General features: G+C 34.7%; 1 protein-coding gene across 3 annotated transcripts in view; it reads left to right on the forward strand.

The window, feature by feature from the left end:
* chst6 (carbohydrate sulfotransferase 6) overlaps window positions 1-6,369 on the forward strand; it is a 13,709-nt gene extending 7,340 nt beyond the window's left edge. For 2 of the 3 annotated variants that reach the window (NM_001130621.2, NM_001430962.1), the window contains exon 2: window positions 674-6,369. In NM_001130621.2, coding sequence (NP_001124093.1) covers window positions 692-1,888 — 1,197 coding nt within the window. In that variant the 5' untranslated portion in view covers window positions 674-691 and the 3' untranslated portion in view covers window positions 1,889-6,369. The remainder of the gene's footprint in view (window positions 1-673) is intronic. The other variant, XM_073941650.1, reaches the window with a different exon arrangement.
* Window positions 6,370-19,049: the final 12,680 nt, after the last annotated feature.

Below are 19,049 nucleotides of genomic sequence, written 5' to 3' on the forward strand. Positions count from 1 at the left end.
CTACCTTGAATGTCCGCAAGAGTCAACTTGACCAATGCTACTTTTTCCTGTGTATTTAAATATGAATGCCCTTGTTGCATATCAATATTCATGAGGTTCCGATGGTGAAAACATACCTGCGTCAGTTCAAACCTGTCTTTCAGAAACAGCATTTTTTTTATTGCAGTGAAAAAGCTTTACTCTCCTGCTTGCTGGACGAATTGACATACACACCCTAGAGAGGTGCTGTAGGCTTGATTACTAAAAAGATCGCATTTTTAGGATAATGACTGTATAATAAATGACGAAAGACTTTCAAATCTTAATTATAAAGTCTCAAAAGAGGCTTCGAATGTAAATATAACGTGATAAAGATTCAATTTGCTTCAGAATGAACATTATGGCTATTCTAGTAGTTAAATACTACTAAGTAGTACTAAGAGCTACGCATCGATGAATTTGCTCTTCAGTGTTTGGACTCTCTAATGATTTTAAATCACACTGAACTGAGCTAAACTGAACTGAACTTAAACACTAAAAACTGAACTACACTGTTCCAGTTACTATGACCATTTATGTGAAGCTGCTTTGACACAATCTACATTGTAAAAGCGCTATACAAATAAAGCTGAACTGAATTGAATTAAATAGTGGTTGTTCCACTGCTAATGTCGTGATGTTCTTGTTTTCATAGGTGAATAAGCTTGCCAGTATGCTGCGCTGGAGAGTGTCGAAGGCGGCTGTGTTGAGTGTGTTGTTCGCTCAGGCTGTGACCGTGGGGCTCCTGTATGGCTGGTACAGTCGACCGAATATTCAGAACGTGACTCAGCCTGAGGGAAAGGTGCACGTGCTGCTGCTGTCCTCCTGGAGGTCCGGCTCATCCTTCCTGGGCCAGGTATTCAGCCAGCATCCTGACGTCTTTTATTTGATGGAGCCGGCCTGGCACGTGTGGATGACCATCAACCAATCCGGCGCACGTAGCCTGCGAATGGCGGTACGAGACACGATTCGCAGCATCTTTCAGTGCGACATGTCCGTCATGGATTCATACATCCGCCAGCCCCAGAACATCTCCAACCTGTTCATGTGGAGCCACAGTCGTGCGCTCTGCTCTCCGCCTGCGTGCCTCCAAACGCCGCGCGACCAGATTAGCATCGAACAAGACTGCAAAAAGCACTGCGGGAAAAGCAATTTGAAGCTCGCCGAGTCGGCGTGTCAATCCTACAGCCATGTTGTTTTAAAAGAAGTTCGCTTCTTCGAATTGGAGTCGCTTTATTCGCTACTTCAAGACCCGACTTTGAATGTGCGAATCATCCATTTAGTTCGAGACCCACGAGCGGTGTTTCGCTCCAGAGATCGTTCCTACAAAGCCTTGGTGAAAGACAGCAATATCGTGCTCGAGATGGCAAACATTCCTGAGAAGGATAAACCTTATCGCGTCTTGCAGGAGATTTGCCGCAGTCACGTGCGCATTTACGAGACCGCCATGCTTAAAGCGCCGAGTTTCCTTAAAGGACGCTACAAAATGATTCGCTACGAAGATCTCGTGCACAACACGCAGGCTGAAATCGAGGCCATGTATGAATTCATCGGTCTGGAGATGACCGAAACCCTGCAGGAGTGGATCTACCGCATCACTCACGGTAAAGGCAAGGGAACCAAGAAGGAAGCATTCGATATCACTTCGCGAAACGCCGAGGATGTTTCGATGGCTTGGCGAACCACGTTACCGTTCGAGAAAGTACAGCGTATCCAGGATGTTTGTAAAGGAGCCATGTCCCTGCTGGGATATTCGACGGTGGACAGTGAGAAGGAGCAAAAGATGATGGATTTAGATTTGATGAAGCCACGCGAGCGCTATAAATTCAAATGGCTGCCTCCCAAAAGCACGACGGCTGCTAAATTATAGAGCTGTGATCAAAAGACAGAACTCTAAAGGAATTCTGGGGCATTTGTGCATTGGTTTTCTTGTGCTGTAGGAACAATCCAGAATGGTGCTCTAGTGGCCGGACGTTCAACACAGCAGAAGTGTTGTCCTCTTCCTGGACGTAACCTTAACGCTGGATGCTGTTCAGAAGAAACTATGGTCCAACAATTAAAAGCAAGACGTATTTATTGACAAAGGAAACGATTGTGGTGGGGTTTATAATGTTTGTTTTTATTTTTTATTTTAACCAGAAAAACTGCATTTCAAATGTATGTAGTCCATGCGGGTTGAAGGGAACTATAGTGTGTTTCTCTCTGTTGTTTCATATATCAAACTTCACATAGAAGTAAATAGGCTAATATATTTAAGCTAGCAGGCTGGCTAGTTTTGTTAGGAGTAGATCAGCTGTTCATGTTCTTACTGGAGTTACTCGGATCCAAAACCCTTGATAATGTGATTGGATGTATCTTTATTTAAAGTCTAAATGTAATGCATGTGTATAGGAGAAACAAACAAGGCACAGGTGACATGAATAAACAGAACCGAGTGCCTAGAAAGTTCACTCAGAGCTCTTATAAATGATTTTCAGAGCATTCAGCTCATTAAAAACAGGCCATGTTAAGTTTACATATCACTCTGTGCACGAACGATATTAAATGCCACTGAAATTATGATTTTTCAGTCTAAATGACATCAGTGTATTAGAAAAGCTGCAAAATGAATGTTGAAACTTTGTTTAATGACTACATATAGCTATAATGGGCAAAGATATCCCTGTATTAGGGCTGGGAGATATAACAAAGATCTCATATCACGATATACGTCAACTCTGAAAACGTTATATATTTCACAATATCGTAATTTTCAGTAAATATATAGTTTATATATTGACCAAATGAGAACAATTTTTTTACTTTATGAAAGTTAATACATAAAAATGTGCTCATTCGTCGCAAATGTTTAAGAATGCAGAACTATTAGTGAATTTAAAACACTTTTAAAATGAAAACATGCCCAACATTAAATATTGATCAATGTAAATATTGTACTTACACCGCCCGGCTGTTGTACATGCTATTCTCGGCATCACCATGGTGGCGTGTAAGACTGCGCTCATACAAATAATGCCAAAATATTACTGTCCAATGATGTGTTTTATTTTTTTTTGCGACACCACATAATATGAAGCTATAGAATGCCATCCATCCAATACATATGTATATATATACATATATATATATATATATATATATATATATATATTAGTCAAATTGCCTCTAATCTGTATGTGTTTTTGTTAACGTTATGATATAGTTCGATAATATCATCATCAGTGCAATTTAAACGTTTTGATTAAGTGGCTAATTCCTATTCATTTGTATCATCTCATTTGTATATTTTAGTATTTATTTGCTCATCCCCCAATAAAGGGTTATGAAAAATTTAAAGTTTTCATACAAATAAAGTTGTATGAATTAGCCACTTCTCGAATTGGCTAGGCTAAATAGTGCATAGTGAATGAGTGTGTGTGGATGCTTCCCAGAGATGGGTTGCGGCTGGGAGGGCACCCACTGCGTAAAACGTTCATTCTGCTGTGGCGACCCTGGAATAATAAAGGGACTAAGCCGAAAATGAATGAATGAATAGCCACTTCTCTGATAATGCGTAAAATCGCTACGTTTACTCGTAAGATTGGGTGTTTGCAAATAAGTTAATATTAATAATTACTGTCTGTATTGTACTGTCAATGTCATACTGTCAATGTTACGTATCGCTAGCTTCGTAAGGTAGAAGAGGCCAGGAATAAGTTTTTTTTTTTTAAAGCTAGTTCAATGCTAGCAAATGTAAATAACAATAAAATCAATGTTAGGTAGGTTAGTGTTATGATTAATCTGCATGTTTTTCTGCTCTTAATATTTCAATACTTGAATGATTCTGCAGTGACATGATGGATGAAAGTGATCAACATGGAAGGTCTCTGAATACTGTACAAATGTGAAAATTTACAACTCAAAATTATTATTATTTGTTTTTGGCCGACACTCCAATGAATATTTGTACTTATCTGCTTTGATCTGTATTACTGGGAGCATTGAGAAGGAAGTGTCGATGAAGTGTTAAACAGACACCCTCTCTCTGCTTTTTATGACATGTTTGATTGTGATAAAGTCTAGATATAAACGGACTTTAAACGTGAACGTCTGACACACTTTAATGTTTTACAGTACTGCGGTGCTGCTTTGTGTGTCATTTCCATGAAGGACTTTTTATTACTTGATGTGCTACTGCTGTTGAATTCCCCTATGAAGTCATTCCGGACATATTTTTTTTTCCATTCATTTTTACGATAAGGAGTTTTAAGTCAATGTAAATCAAAATTTACAACGTTTATTTTGCGAGCGCACATTGTTATTCTTTAGGTGAACGAATAATCTGTGCAAGTTAATCCACCGAAAAAACAAATATTTGTTTTAGTAATCTTCAATCAAACGCTGCCTCCGAAATCACCTACTGCTCAGTCGATACTGCATTTGAATTTAAACAAACTACTCGTACGTTAGAAAAGTATGTTCTATACAGTATGAATGTCAGTAGCATGAATGGAACTTGGACGTACTACATCCGTCATTTTGTCATCATCACATGAATTACCCACGTCAGTTGTCTCCTATTCATGAATTCTCTCGTGACGCATCATGGGGTAGCGTCCATCAGATGCACACTTCAAAAAAAGTAGTAGGTCATCTGGCTACTTCTCACATACTGTTTTTCGAATTTTATGAATTTGGGCATGCTACTTGGCTCGGATACTGATTTTAGCGTATTAAATAGTATGGAAGTATGCGATTTCTTAAAGCAAAGAAAGTCCCACCCCCTACTTAATATTCAGGTTTACTTGTAAAGCACATCAACATACTAAAATAAAAGTCTCTGCAACGTATGCTTCTGCAGATTTTAAAACCTGTGAGAAGCCGTGAACTAAACTTTCCAGCTACGAAAATCACAAACGTTGAAAAAATGGTTGGCATAAATATAAAAATAATACATATCTACAGTTCCATGATGCCTTTATATATTAACATCGTGAGATGTTTAACGACCACAGAGAGTCAGGACCGCAGTTTAACGACTCATTCGAAAGACGGCGCTCACTTGGCAGTATAGAGTCCCCTTCGGTATGCTGGGGTGTTAGGAGTCACACAGATCGCAGGTTGAGCGCCCCCTGCTGACCTCACTAACACCACTAAATTAATATGAAGTTAAACGAACTAAAGTTTTTTGGTGCGTCCCAATTCGCATAATATTCATCCTAAATAGTTTTCGTAAATAGAATTAGTATGTCTCAAACCACAGTATGTTGAAAAGAGTATGCCAAAGCTTCCCATATGGTCGACTATTTACGGTAGAATTTGGAAGTGTAGAAGTGTCCATACTCTAAGTGCTGATATTGCCCACAATACATTACGCATTAGACGTAAATTTAATTAGAACTTCCAACTCGGGTTAAAAAGTGTCATTAAAGAGAGGCTTCGGTAAAGTTGTTTAGACTATTAAATAATATCTAGCCCACTGGAGAATATTTAAATCGTGTTTTCTGCATTGTATTTTACCAGCAACAACAAGGTGAACTAATATCAAGATATGTTTGAACGTTAACTTCTAAATGTATAGTTATCCAAAGACCCGAGGAGATTTTCTCTGCATGAAAGACTTGTGAATGGCAGATTAACCCACAGCTGAATCTCCAATAATTAAATATGAAAGAAATGTGGATGATGTGTCGCGATGATTGACGCGGGACGTAATTAAGCAACGTAATGATCTGGTACCAAGGAAGTAGTACGTCCCAATGCTTGCATATTCTTCTGTTACACACTCGTAGTTAAAGTACGCCAATTGGGACGTAACATTTGTTTTTCATAGAAACAACATTTAAAATTGAGAGTAGGCAGATTTTTGCATAGCATCATGGGTAATGTAGTTTTCCAGCACAAAAACTTCACGGTTTATAAATTATACTTAAATATCAATGACTTCCTTATGGAGAAACTGAATGGAGCTTTGATTTCCGGATTCGACTGGCTTTGTGTAAACACTCGGAACCTGGCGCGATCAAATGTTAACTTTTAATAAGTGAGGTATTGCGTTTCTTGAGATTATGTTTGATTTCAATGGGAGCTGGTATTTATTGAAGTTTGAATCACATTGATTTATATTCGACATGTCAAGCAGTGTCTTCACATCGGTTCATATGTAAATGAAGATAATGTAGATATGTTTTGATCAAATCATGTATCCACAACAATGTCTGTTCATTAAATGTGATTTTTGGAGGGGAACTGGTACATTACTTTAGAATGTCAGTATTTATGTTTGGCTTCAGTATGTCGTCTCTATGTCTAAAATCAATGTTGGTCTTTTGGTTGTTTGTATGTGCTGATAAAAAAAACGTCATGCCTAAATCTGTTTGTTTGATTGATTAATGTCTTGTTTCATTTGGATTTAGATCCAATTAATATATTTTTGTCACTTTAGCTTCTGAACACAATTATCATTGAAACCCTGCTTTAATGATCATCATAAAATCGTAACTCTTTTCCTCCTGTTTTATTACTGGGGAAATAGCAAGCAGCGGAAACACACACACACACACACACACACACACACACACACACACACACACACACACACACACACACACACACACACACACACACACACACACAGGTTATCTAAACAGATGATGTTGTAATTACTGAGTCATAGATACATTTCTTACACAGGAGGATGTCTTCAAATGACCCTAAATGGTAGTTTTGGAAGGTTTAATTCACTTGTTCCCAAAGTGTAGACACCGTCCGAGCATATGTTTTACTTACCACAAAACTAAAGAGTAAGCCACAACGTTAGACTGAGGTGAAATAGTTTACAAAAATTAAGGTTAAATGGAATCATTCGAAACATGCGAAACAAAGGATTGTTAGCAAACGGATGAATTCAGCATGCACTAACCTACTTATTTTTCAGTCGCAGTCAAAAACAGCGAAAGATATGCAGAAAGAAGAATTGTTAACAAACGGCAAGATTGCGCATGCACTAGCATACTTATTTTTCAGTGGCAAGATTGCGCCAAACCGTCAAAACAGCGAAGAATATGCAGAAATAAAAATTGTAAACAAACGGCGGGATTCATCAAACACTAACCTACTTATTTTTCAGTCGCCATCAAAATATATGCCGGCATGTTTATTTTTCAGTCGCAAGATGGTGCCAAACAGTCAAAAAGAAGAAATTTGCAGGAAGAAGAACTGTTAGCAAATGGCGGGATTCAGCATCTGCTAGCCTACTTATTTTTCAGTCACAAGATGGCCCCAAACAGTCAAAAACAATGAAACAAATGCAGAAAGAAGAGTGGTTAAACAGCTGGATTCAGCAAGTGCTAATCTACTGATTTTTTTGTTGCAAGATGGCGCAAAACAAACAGCTAAATACATGCAGAAAAGAATTAGCAAATGGCGGGATTTAATACACCCTAACCATTGTATTTTTAAGTGGCAAAATACCACCAAACAGTCAAAAAAAAAAAAGAAAAATATGTAGAAAGCCAAACTGTTAGCAAACGGCGAGATTCAGCATCTGCTAACCAACTTATAGCCGCACAATGATGCCAAACAGTCAAAAACAACAAAAAATATGCAAAAATAAGAATTGTTAACAAGCTGTATTTATCAAACCCAGACCTACTAATTTTTCAGGTGCAAGATGGCGCCAAACAGTCAAAAGCACCTATATTAGCCAGCAAGAAGAGTTGTTAAGAAGGAGATTGGATCTACCCTTTTCAGTCACAAGTTGGCGCCAATCAGTCAAAAGCAACGTATGAATATGATTTCAGCTGTTGCTTCTGGGCATAACCAAAGCCGATTCCTTGGAATGTATTGACCCATTAGAATTAAATATTCCCCAGAGCAGTGTAATAATTAAACCCCAGGGTCCGTGTATCATCCGTTCATTTGATTATTCCTTTTATTACGGAAAACGAAACATCAGAAAAACGATGAATATTTCGTTTTTCTGTTTATTCTGTAGGCAGAAAAAACGGAAACTCATCTGTTATTCTGCTTATTAACTTAAAACGAAACATTAAAACAAACACAAAACCAAAACGAAATAATGAGTCAAAATATGGTCCGTGTACGGTCCGTGTACGTTTTGTTCATTTGTTTTCCATTTTCAAACGGAATAAAGGAAATGGAGAAAACGGCCGTTTTTCCGTTTTTCTTTTGCCCACGAGAAAACGAAAAAACGAGATTTTGGCTGGATTTTCGTTTTTTGGTTTAGGGTAGGAAAACGGATAAACGACTTTAAAATTCATTTTACACATGTAGGCGGTGCTGAAACGCCCACTTTCCTCTAATTGGTTAACCAAATCTGCGCTCGTGACGTCACCCTCAAAATAAAAGCCTTACACGCAGGCTTTTAATTATTATTATTTAATTATATATATAAACAAAGTTTACATATTCTATCATTTGAACCACACACAGTTAGCAGGCTTACATTCATTACGTATGTATAAATTAAATAAAAACGTAAATCAGCAGTATTCTTAGACATTTGTCATTAAAATAAGGTCATAGTTCACTGCCAAACTTCTTGCTGCTGTGCACCTGATGCAGAGCAAAGAAAGCCATTTCCGAGGAGCACCTGGTTTGCATGATTGTTTCAGAGCAAGTGCTTTATAATAATAATAATAATTATTATTATTATTATTATTATTATTATTATTATCAGTTACTAGTGTTTTTATTGTTTGGTGTGTTTTTTTTCTTTTTAATAGTTGTTACCAGAACCAGAATAAGAACACTTTGGGCCCTGCTATAAAAACAAAGGGTACCATTTGTTTTCATTTATTTCTTCCTATTTTAATTATATATTGTAATTATTTATTTGATAATTAATACTATTTTATTGCAACGCCAAAGTAGGCCTGTCTTATTATTTTTTTTATTATTAAATTTGCTGTTATTGTAGGCTAGATGGCAGGCTTTAAATATTTTAAATAACATTTACTCATAACCTTACTAATTCGAGAGCCGAACCTAAAAAAGTTTAATAAGCCTGTACAATAAAGGGAGCCGCAATGCATATTTCTAGCGCATTCTTTCACTCAACAATTATTGCTGGAATAATAAAATAAATTTCAAATTAACCAATTAAACACATTATAGTTGATAAAAAAATTGTGTCTAGTAGTTTCGACAAACAGATGAGCTCGCTACATGTGCGTTGCGCTAATAATTTGACATTTGCTCTTCTTGAGAAAGTGCTACAGCGGGCCCTGCTATTTCACATATAAGGTTAGTGATACGTATTTTAAATTAGTATTGCACATTATTCATTCATTTTCTTGTCGGCTTGGTCCCTTTATTAATCTGGGGTTGCCACAGCGGAATGAACCGCCAACTTATTTAGCAAGTTTTTACGCAGCGGATGCCCTTCCAGCCACAACCCATCTCTGGGAAACATCCACACATACACACACACTTATACAGTATGGACAATTTAGCCTACCCAATTCACCATACCGCATGTCTTTTTACTGTGGGGAAAACCGGAGCACCCGGAGGAAACCCACGCGAACGCACTACACTACTAAATTAGACACACAATCTCAAAAAAAAACTTGATGCTTATTTACATTATCTAAAGTCATTTCTGAGGTAGGATCTGTTGTTGTATTATATATTTTCGTTTTAATATGCAAATAATTTTCTTTAATTTGTAATAGGTCCCTCATTGCATAAAATAACCAGCCTTTGTATTCAATATGTTTGTAAATTGTCCATCCAGTTTGACGCAAGCTAAACAACATTTTGGCCTGTTTTGCTTATTAAATGAGTGATTTTCACGGAGAAACAAATCATCCATCCACACAGTTTTGTATAGGACCTGTGTGAACAAAAATGTACACTTCATCATAGCCTATAGGAAAATGTATCTGTTTAGAACCAATTTTGTGTTGTATAATTAAAAATATTAAAAATACAATAAAAATAAAAAGAAGGAATAACATTTGAAGTGCAATGCTTCAAAGATCCAATACGCTGCATGCAGAGCCAAAACAAAAACTGGTTTGTTTGTTTAATAAAATAATAATATGAAATTAAAGTGAAATAGTTCCATAACCTGTATTATAACTGTAGTCACTCTAGATGACAAATCATCCGTTGCGCCGGTCAGTTTCACCTTTAATCAAGAATGTGCCAGAACCAAATGAGAATATTTACAGATTACCTCGGAATGAGACCTCGGTCTGTGAAGGATGCAGAACACAGAAACTCGCTGCATGGAGATGCATGTTAGATGTTTTATATCCCTTTAGATATTGTAAATAAACAACAAGTTTTTATAGAGATTGTGTCATGTCTTTTCTTTGACGCACGCGCTGAACAGCCTGTAGCCTAAATAATAGTTTAGATTTTATAACATATAATGTTCCATTACTTTAAATGTATAATGTTTTTTAATATTTATGGATTATATAAAATAGCTAGTTTATATAAATGCGCTCTGATCATTCAAGGATTATGCGTTGCATATTCTTCTTATTCTTCATTATGGCTTGATCCGTAAATTGTGTATTTTATAAACTGATCGTTTGTAAGGACTAAGCTATTAATAACTAATTCCTCGAATGGAAAAGTCTTGATTAAAGAAAAAGATAACTTAATTCGACATATGCGTATAGTGCGCTTAATTCTGCGCGCATCGCGCGCTTTACCGAATTATCTTTTTATTTTTTATGCACTATAAATGCATCTGGCAGCACCGAAAAGAGCAAATGCCAAGTTATTAGCGCAGCGCACAGACAGCTAGCTCGTCTAGTCTGAACCAGGGGTTTTCAAACTATTCATTGCACACCGATCCCATTGCATTTTATTTAGGATAAACCACTTATTTAAAATTAATTAATTAAAAGGTGCGTACTCTCCAATACACCACTGAATTATAGTGTCATAATATTTAATAATTATAAATAAGATAGACACCTGACCTCCATTTAATAAACAATTTATTTGCCATACTCTGTTAATTTGAAGTTTAAAGTTTAAATCATTTATGTTAAACTTAAATTATTTAAAAACTTAAAAAGACTTAAATTTAGTCATTTAAGACATTTTAGGTCATAAGTTTACATACATTGACCGTTGCATTAAGTAGGCCTATTCTGGTCTAAATAAGCTTTTTGCATCTTAGGTGTTTACACACACAAATTAAGCAGTTTATACGTACATTTAATGTTACTTTGAAATTACTTTTGATGCAATAAATAATCCTAAATAGTTGAAAGTGTTAACTTCTTGAAATGTAGTTATTTTATAACTATGAAATTTATTACTAAACAAAGTGAATCATTATGAATTTGCCAAGAAATAATCCACTTTACCACTGTAAAGCAATGCCCCACACTCACTAGAACGGTAGAACCTGGACTGTATGATATGTTCTGTATGTAAAATAGAGAAAATAAGCAAGATGCGCAGTCTCATGCAGCCTTAGTGAAATATAGCGCGTGACAGCAATGAACTAAAAATAAAACCACCCTTGAAATGCTGGCGATCTTAATTTTTTCAGCTTACACTGACTGAGAATAATGTTGCACTATTTTATTAACAAATAATTAGAATGTTTTTTTTTCCTTCAACACATTCATCATTACTTTTGCCTGTGCAAGTTTCTTGCGCGCGCTTGAGCGCGAAGGCATCTATTTTCAGGTGCAAGATGCCACTTTGGGTGGCACCAGCACACTCTGCCACACCTGTGGCTATGTCCCTGCTACAATAATAATAACAACAACAACGACAAAATATTAACAAAAAATAATAATAATAAGACAGGCCTACTTTGACGTTGCAATAAAAAAGTATTAATTATCAAATAAATATTTACAATAGGCAAAAGGCATATATTAAATTAAAATAGGAGAAAATCCAATAGAAACAAATGGTACCATTTATTATAGCCCCATGCAGGGTCCAATGTGTTCTTACAACCATTGAATAACTAAGTAAATAATAATAACAATACTAATAATAATAGGCCTAATAATAATAATAATAATAATAATAATAATAATAAATTATTATTTTATACAGAGTAGGCTATTATTTAGGCCTACAATAGCTCTGAAACAATCATGTAAACCAGGTGCTCCTCGGAAATGGCTTTCTTTGCTCTGCATCAGGTGCACAGCAGCAAGAAGCTTGGCAGTGAACTATGACCTTATTTTAATGACAAATGTCTAAGAATACTGCTTTACGTTTTTATTTAATTTATACATACGCAATGAATGTAAGCCTGCTAACTGTGTGTGGTTCAAATGATAGAATATGTAAACTTTGTTTATATATATAATTAAATAATAATAATTAAAAGCCTGCGTGTAAGGCTTTTATTTTGAGGGTGACGTCACGAGCGCAGATTTGGTTGACCAATTAGAGGAAAGTGGGCGTTTCAGTACCGCCTACATGTGTAAAATGAATTTTAAAGTCGTTTATCCGTTTTCCTACCCTAAAACAAAAAAACGAAAATCCAGCCAAAATCTCGTTTTTTCGTTTTCTCGTGAGCAAAAGAAAAACGGAAAAACGGCCGTTTTCTCCATTTCCTTTATTCCGTTTGAAAATGGAAAACAAATGAACAAAATGTACACGGACCGTACACGGACCATTTTTTGACTCATTATTTCGTTTTGGTTTTGTGTTTGTTTTAATATTTCGTTTTAAGTTAATAAGCAGAATAACAGATGAGTTTCCGTTTTTTCTGCCTACAGAATAAACAGAAAAACGAAATATTCATCGTTTTTCTGATGTTTCGTTTTCCGTAATAAAAGGAATAATCAAATGAACGGATGATACACGGACCCCCCAGGTGAGTGAGGTTTAACTGAGTCTTTAAAATCAAGACCTGAGATGATAAGATTAAGATGTTTAGGCTGGTTTTATCAATCGGTTTTCATTTCCCTCCGAATTCAGGACTTAATTATGGCTGAAAATCAAGACGACATGTTTTATGGTAATTAAAATAAACTAAAGCCACGTTTTAACTTTAAGGTTAATATGTTGAACCATATAACGCTAGTTTGAACTTAAAATTTCACTTTACTTCAGGTTTTAAAGTTAGGAGGACTTTGTTTTAGAGTGGAATATTTACTAGCCTAAATATATGTTGATCACTGAATTTTAGGTTAAGCTTTCGATTTTCAGTTAGTTCGTGGAGCATTACAGTATTAATGTTTAATAGTTTTTTGTTGTTGTTATCGTTGAGTTAGACACAATATATTGTGAGTTTGCTTTGACCATTAACGTTTAAAGTAAAATATTTAAATTACTGACAAAAACCAAAATGTTAGCTACAAAAGTCCACTGACAGGAAGATGAATTATTTGATGATGGGATTAATGTGGGTCCGTGTACATTTTGTTCATTTGTTTTCCATTTTCAAACGGAATAAAGGAAATGGAGAAAACGGCCGTTTTTCCGTTTTTCTTTTGCTCACGAGAAAACGAAAAAACGAGATTTTGGCTGGATTTTCGTTTTTTGGTTTAGGGTAGGAAAACGGATAAACGACTTTAAAATTCATTTTACACATGTAGGCGGTGCTGAAACGCCCACTTTCCTCTAATTGGTCAACCAAATCTGCGCTCGTGACGTCACCCTCAAAATAAAAGCCTTACACGCAGGCTTTTAATTATTATTATTTAATTATATATATAAACAAAGTTTACATATTCTATCATTTGAACCACACACAGTTAGCAGGCTTACATTCATTGCGTATGTATAAATTAAATAAAAACGTAAATCAGCAGTATTCTTAGACATTTGTCATTAAAATAAGGTCATAGTTCACTGCCAAGCTTCTTGCTGCTGTGCACCTGATGCTGAGCAAAGATAGTCATTTCCGAGCTGCACCTGGTTTACATGATTGTTTCAGAGCTATTGTAGGCCTAAATAATAGCCTACTCTGTAAAAAATAATAATTTATTATTATTATTATTATTATTATTATTAGGCCTATTATTATTAGTATTGTTATTATTATTATTTACTTAGTTATTCAATGGTTGTAAGAACACATTGGACCCTGCATGGGGCTATAATAAATGGTACCATTTGTTTCTATTGGATTTTCTCCTATTTTAATTTAATATATGCCTTTAGCCTATTGTAAATATTTATTTGATAATTAATACTTTTTTATTGTAACGTCAAAGTAGGCCTGTCTTATTATTATTATTTTTTGTTATTAGTTTGTCGTTGTTGTTGTTATTATTATTGTAGCAGGGACATAGCCACAGGTGTGGCAGAGTGTGCTGGTGCCACCCAAAGTGGCATCTTGCACCTGAAAATAGATGCCTTCGCGCTCAAGCGCGCGCAAAAAAAACTTGCACAGGCAAAAGTAATGATGAATGTGTTGAAGGAAAAAAAAAACATTCTAATTATTTGTTAATAAAATAGTGCAACATTATTCTCAGTCAGTGTAGGCTGAAAAAATTAAGATCTCCAGCATTTCAAGGGTGGTTTTATTTTTAGTTCATTGCTGTGACGCGCTATATTTCACTAAGGCTGCATGAGACTGCGCATCTTGCTTATTTTCTCTATTTTACATACAGAACATATCATACAGTCCAGGTTCTACCGTTCTAGTGAGTGTGGGGCATTGCTTTACAGTGGTAAAGTGGATTATTTCTTGGCAAATTCATAATGATTCACTTTGTTTAGTAATAAATTTCATAGTTATAAAATAACTACATTTCAAGAATATGTTAACACTTTCAACTATTTAGAATTATTTATTGCATCAAAAGTAATTTCAAAGTAACATTAAATGTATAAACTGCTTAATTTGTGTGTGTAAACACCTAAGATGCAAAAAGCTTATTTAGACCAGAATAGGCCTACTAAATGCAACGGTCAATGTATGTAAACTTATGACCTAAAATGTCTTAAATGACTAAATTTAAGTCTTTTTAAGTTTTTAAATAATCTAAGTTTAACATAAATGATTTAAACTTTAAACTTCAAATTAACAGAGTATGGCAAATAAATTGTTTATTAAATGGAGGTCAGGTGTCTATCTTATTTATAATTATTAAATATTATGACACTATAATTCAGTGGTGTATTGGAGAGTACGCACCTTTTAATTAATTAATTTTAAATAAGTGGTTTATCCTAAATAAAATGCAATGGGATCGGTGTGCAATGAATAGTTTGAAAACCCCTGGTTCAGACTAGACGAGCTAGCTGTCTGTGCGCTGCGCTAATAACTTGGCATTTGCTCTTTTCGGTGCTGCCAGATGCATATAGTGCATTAAAAATAAAAAAGATAATTCGGTAAAGCGCGCGATGCGCGCAGAAATAAGCGCACATATATGCATATGTCGAATTAAGTTATCTTTTTCTTTAATCAAGACTTTTCCATTTGAGGAATTACAGTTATTAATAGCTTAGTCCTTATAAACGATCAGTTCATAAAATACACAATTTACGGATCAAGCCTAATGAAGAATAAGAAGAATATGCAACGCATTATGATCCTTGAATGATCAGAGCGCATTTATATAAACTATATATTTTATATAATCCATAAATATTAAAAAACATTATACATTTAAAGTAATGGAACATTATATGTTATAAAATCTAAACTATTATTTAGGCTACAGGCTAAATAAAGGCGCCTTTTCGGGGCTGTTCACCGCGTGCGTCAAAGAAAAGACATGACACAATCTCTATAAAAACTTGTTGTTTATTTACAATATCTAAAGGGATATAAAACATCTAACATGCATCTCCATTCTCAACGAGTTTCTGTGTTCTGCATCCTTCACAGACTGAGGTCTCATTCCGAGGTAATCTATCTCATTTGGTTCTGGCACATTCTTGATTAAAGGTGAAACTGACCGGCGCAACGGATGATTTGTCATCTAGGGTGACTACAGTTATAATACAGGTTATGGAACTATTTCACTTTAATTTCATATTATTATTTTATTAAACAAACAAACCAGTTTTTGTTTTGGCTCTGCATGCAGCATATTGGATCTTTGAAGCATTGCACTTCAAATGTTATTCCTTTTTTTTTATTGTATTTTTAATATTTTTAATTATACAACACAAAATTGGTTCTAAACAGATACATTTTTCTATAGGCTATGATGAAGTGTATATTTTTGTTCACACAGGTCCTATACAAAACTGTGTGGATGGATGATTTGTTTCTCCGTGAAAATCACTCATTTAATAAGCAAAACAGGCCAAAATGTTGTTTAGCTTGCGTCAAACTGGATGGACAATTTACAAACATATTGAATACAAAGGCTGGTTATTTTATGCAATGAGGGACAATAGGCCTATTACAAATTAAAGAAAATTATTTGCATATTAAAACGAAAATATATAATACAACAACAGATCCTACCTCGTAAGAAATGACTTTAGATAATGTAAATAAGCATCAAGTTTTTTTTTTTTTGAGATTGTGTGTCTAATTCAGTAGTGTGGTGCGTTCGCGTGGGTTTCCTCCGGGTGCTCCGGTTTTCCCCACAGTCCAAAGACATGCGGTATGGTGAATTGGGTAGGCTAAATTGTCCGTACTGTATAAGTGTGTGTGTATGTGTGGATGTTTCCCAGAGATGGGTTGTAGCTGAAAGGGCATCCGCTGCGTAAAAACTTGCTAAATAAGATGACGGTTCATTCCGCTGTGGCGACCCCAGATTAATAAAGGGACTAAGCCGACAAGAAAATGAATGAATAATGTGCAATACTAATTTAAAATACGTATCACTAACCTTATATGTGAAATAGCAGGGCCCGCTGTAGCACTTTCTCAAGAAGAGCAAATGTCAAATTATTAGCGCAACGCACATGTAGCAAGCTCATCTGTTTGTCGGAACTACTAGACACAATTTTTTTATCAACTATAATGTGTTTAATTAGTTAATTTGAAATTTATTTCATTATTCCAGCAATAATTGTTAAGTGAAAGAATGCGCTAGAAATATGCATTGCGGCTCCCTTTATTGTACAGGCTTATTACACTTAAACATTTTTAGGTTCGGCTCTCGAATTAGTAAGGTTATGAGTAAATGTTATTTAAAATATTTAAAGCCTGCCATCTAGCCTACAATAAAAGCAAATTTAATTTAAAAAAATAATAAGACAGGCCTACTTTGGCGTTGCAATAAAATAGTATTAATTATCAAATAAATAATTACAATATATAATTAAAATAGGAAGAAATAAATGAAAACAAATGGTACCCTTTGTTTTTATAGCAGGGCCCAAAGTGTTCTTATTCTGGTTCTGCTAACAACTATTAAAAAGAAAAAAAAACACACCAAACAATAAAAACACTATAGTAACTGATAATAATAATAATAATAATAATAATAATAATAATAATAATAATAATAATTATTATTATTATTATTATTATTATTATTATTATTATTATTATTATTATTATTATTATTATAAAGCCCTTGCTCTGAAACAATCATGTAAACCAGGTGCTCCTCGGAAATGGCTATCTTTGCTCTGCATCAGGTGCACAGCAGCAAGAAGCTTGGCAGTGAACTATGACCTTATTTTAATGACAAATGTCTAAGAATACTGCTGATTTACGTTTTTATTTAATTTATACATACGCAATGAATGTAAGCCTGCTAACTGTGTGTGGTTCAAATGATAGAATATGTAAACTTTGTTTATATATATAATTAAATAATAATAATTAAAAGCCTGCGTGTAAGGCTTTTATTTTGAGGGTGACGTCACGAGCGCAGATTTGGTTGACCAATTAGAGGAAAGTGGGCGTTTCAGCACCGCCTACATGTGTAAAATGAATTTTAAAGTCGTTTATCCGTTTTCCTACCCTAAACCAAAAAACGAAAATCCAGCCAAAATCTCGTTTTTTCGTTTTCTCGTGAGCAAAAGAAAAACGGAAAAACGGCCGTTTTCTCCATTTCCTTTATTCCGTTTGAAAATGGAAAACAAATGAACAAAATGTACACGGACCAATGTGGATTAAATATTAATAAGAGACAAAATATGCAATGCAGCCTATAGAGCATAACAGTTTTTACTGAGAAAATCTCTAACACCAAATACCATTAAACCAGAAAGACACTTTAATTACAGAAGAGTTTTCTAAACAATTCTTTTAACACAAATGACCGAACACCACCCTCTTGAGGTGACATTGAATAAAAGTTTTTTAGATTTACGAGGAAATTAACAGACATAAATGTAATCTGCTTAAAGTTGCATTTGTAATTGCCAGTGTTTAAATAGATTGATATTGTAATAATAATTTTAATTTTAGATTTTCATATATTATCCTTCTTATTTAATTGTAATTATCTTTATGCAATATAAAATAATGAAAGTTCTTAATATCTCTGCATGTACGATTAGTTCTTTGCTGTATTGTGTAAACTGCTGATGACTTTGTTTCCAAATGTAAAAACTATATATTGTAATTTGTATTGTATATATTCATATTTTTTACATAAAAAACAAATGTTGTTTAATAATAACAACAATAATAATAAATTGTATTTATATAGCGCTTTTCCAGAGCTCAAAGACACTTTTACAAAGAATGTAACAAAAAAAGAAAGTACGAACTGACATTGGAAGAAACAGTAATCTAGTGTAGACAACATTACGATCACAAACATACAGTTAGTCAAATATAACAATCTGGAAATACAAAACAAGACCCAGGAGACAAATATGTATTATCAAATCATAAATATAAATGTTTAGTTAAAACAGTAGTAAGGGTTTAACTTTAGAAGAGGTTGTTTTGTCAAAATTTGTGGTAAAAAAAAAAAAACTGATATCCATTCATGTTGTGTTATTTCTATTTGATTTACTAATTTACTTTTTATTTACACTAAAAAACTCACCGACGCGCTCCCAATCATTCCCCTCGCTGGCCAGCAGAGGTCACCATCACCAGACTTTTAGCATTACATCATCCACTTTTAGACTGATAAGCGCACACACCTGAGACTAATCCCGCTAACGACCCACGCTCCCTGATATAAGCCACGCTCACACACCAGTTCAGT

The sequence above is a fragment of the Danio rerio genome, chromosome 25 (assembly GCF_049306965.1).
Source record: "Danio rerio strain Tuebingen ecotype United States chromosome 25, GRCz12tu, whole genome shotgun sequence".
NCBI classification, from domain to species: Eukaryota; Metazoa; Chordata; class Actinopteri; order Cypriniformes; family Danionidae; genus Danio; species Danio rerio.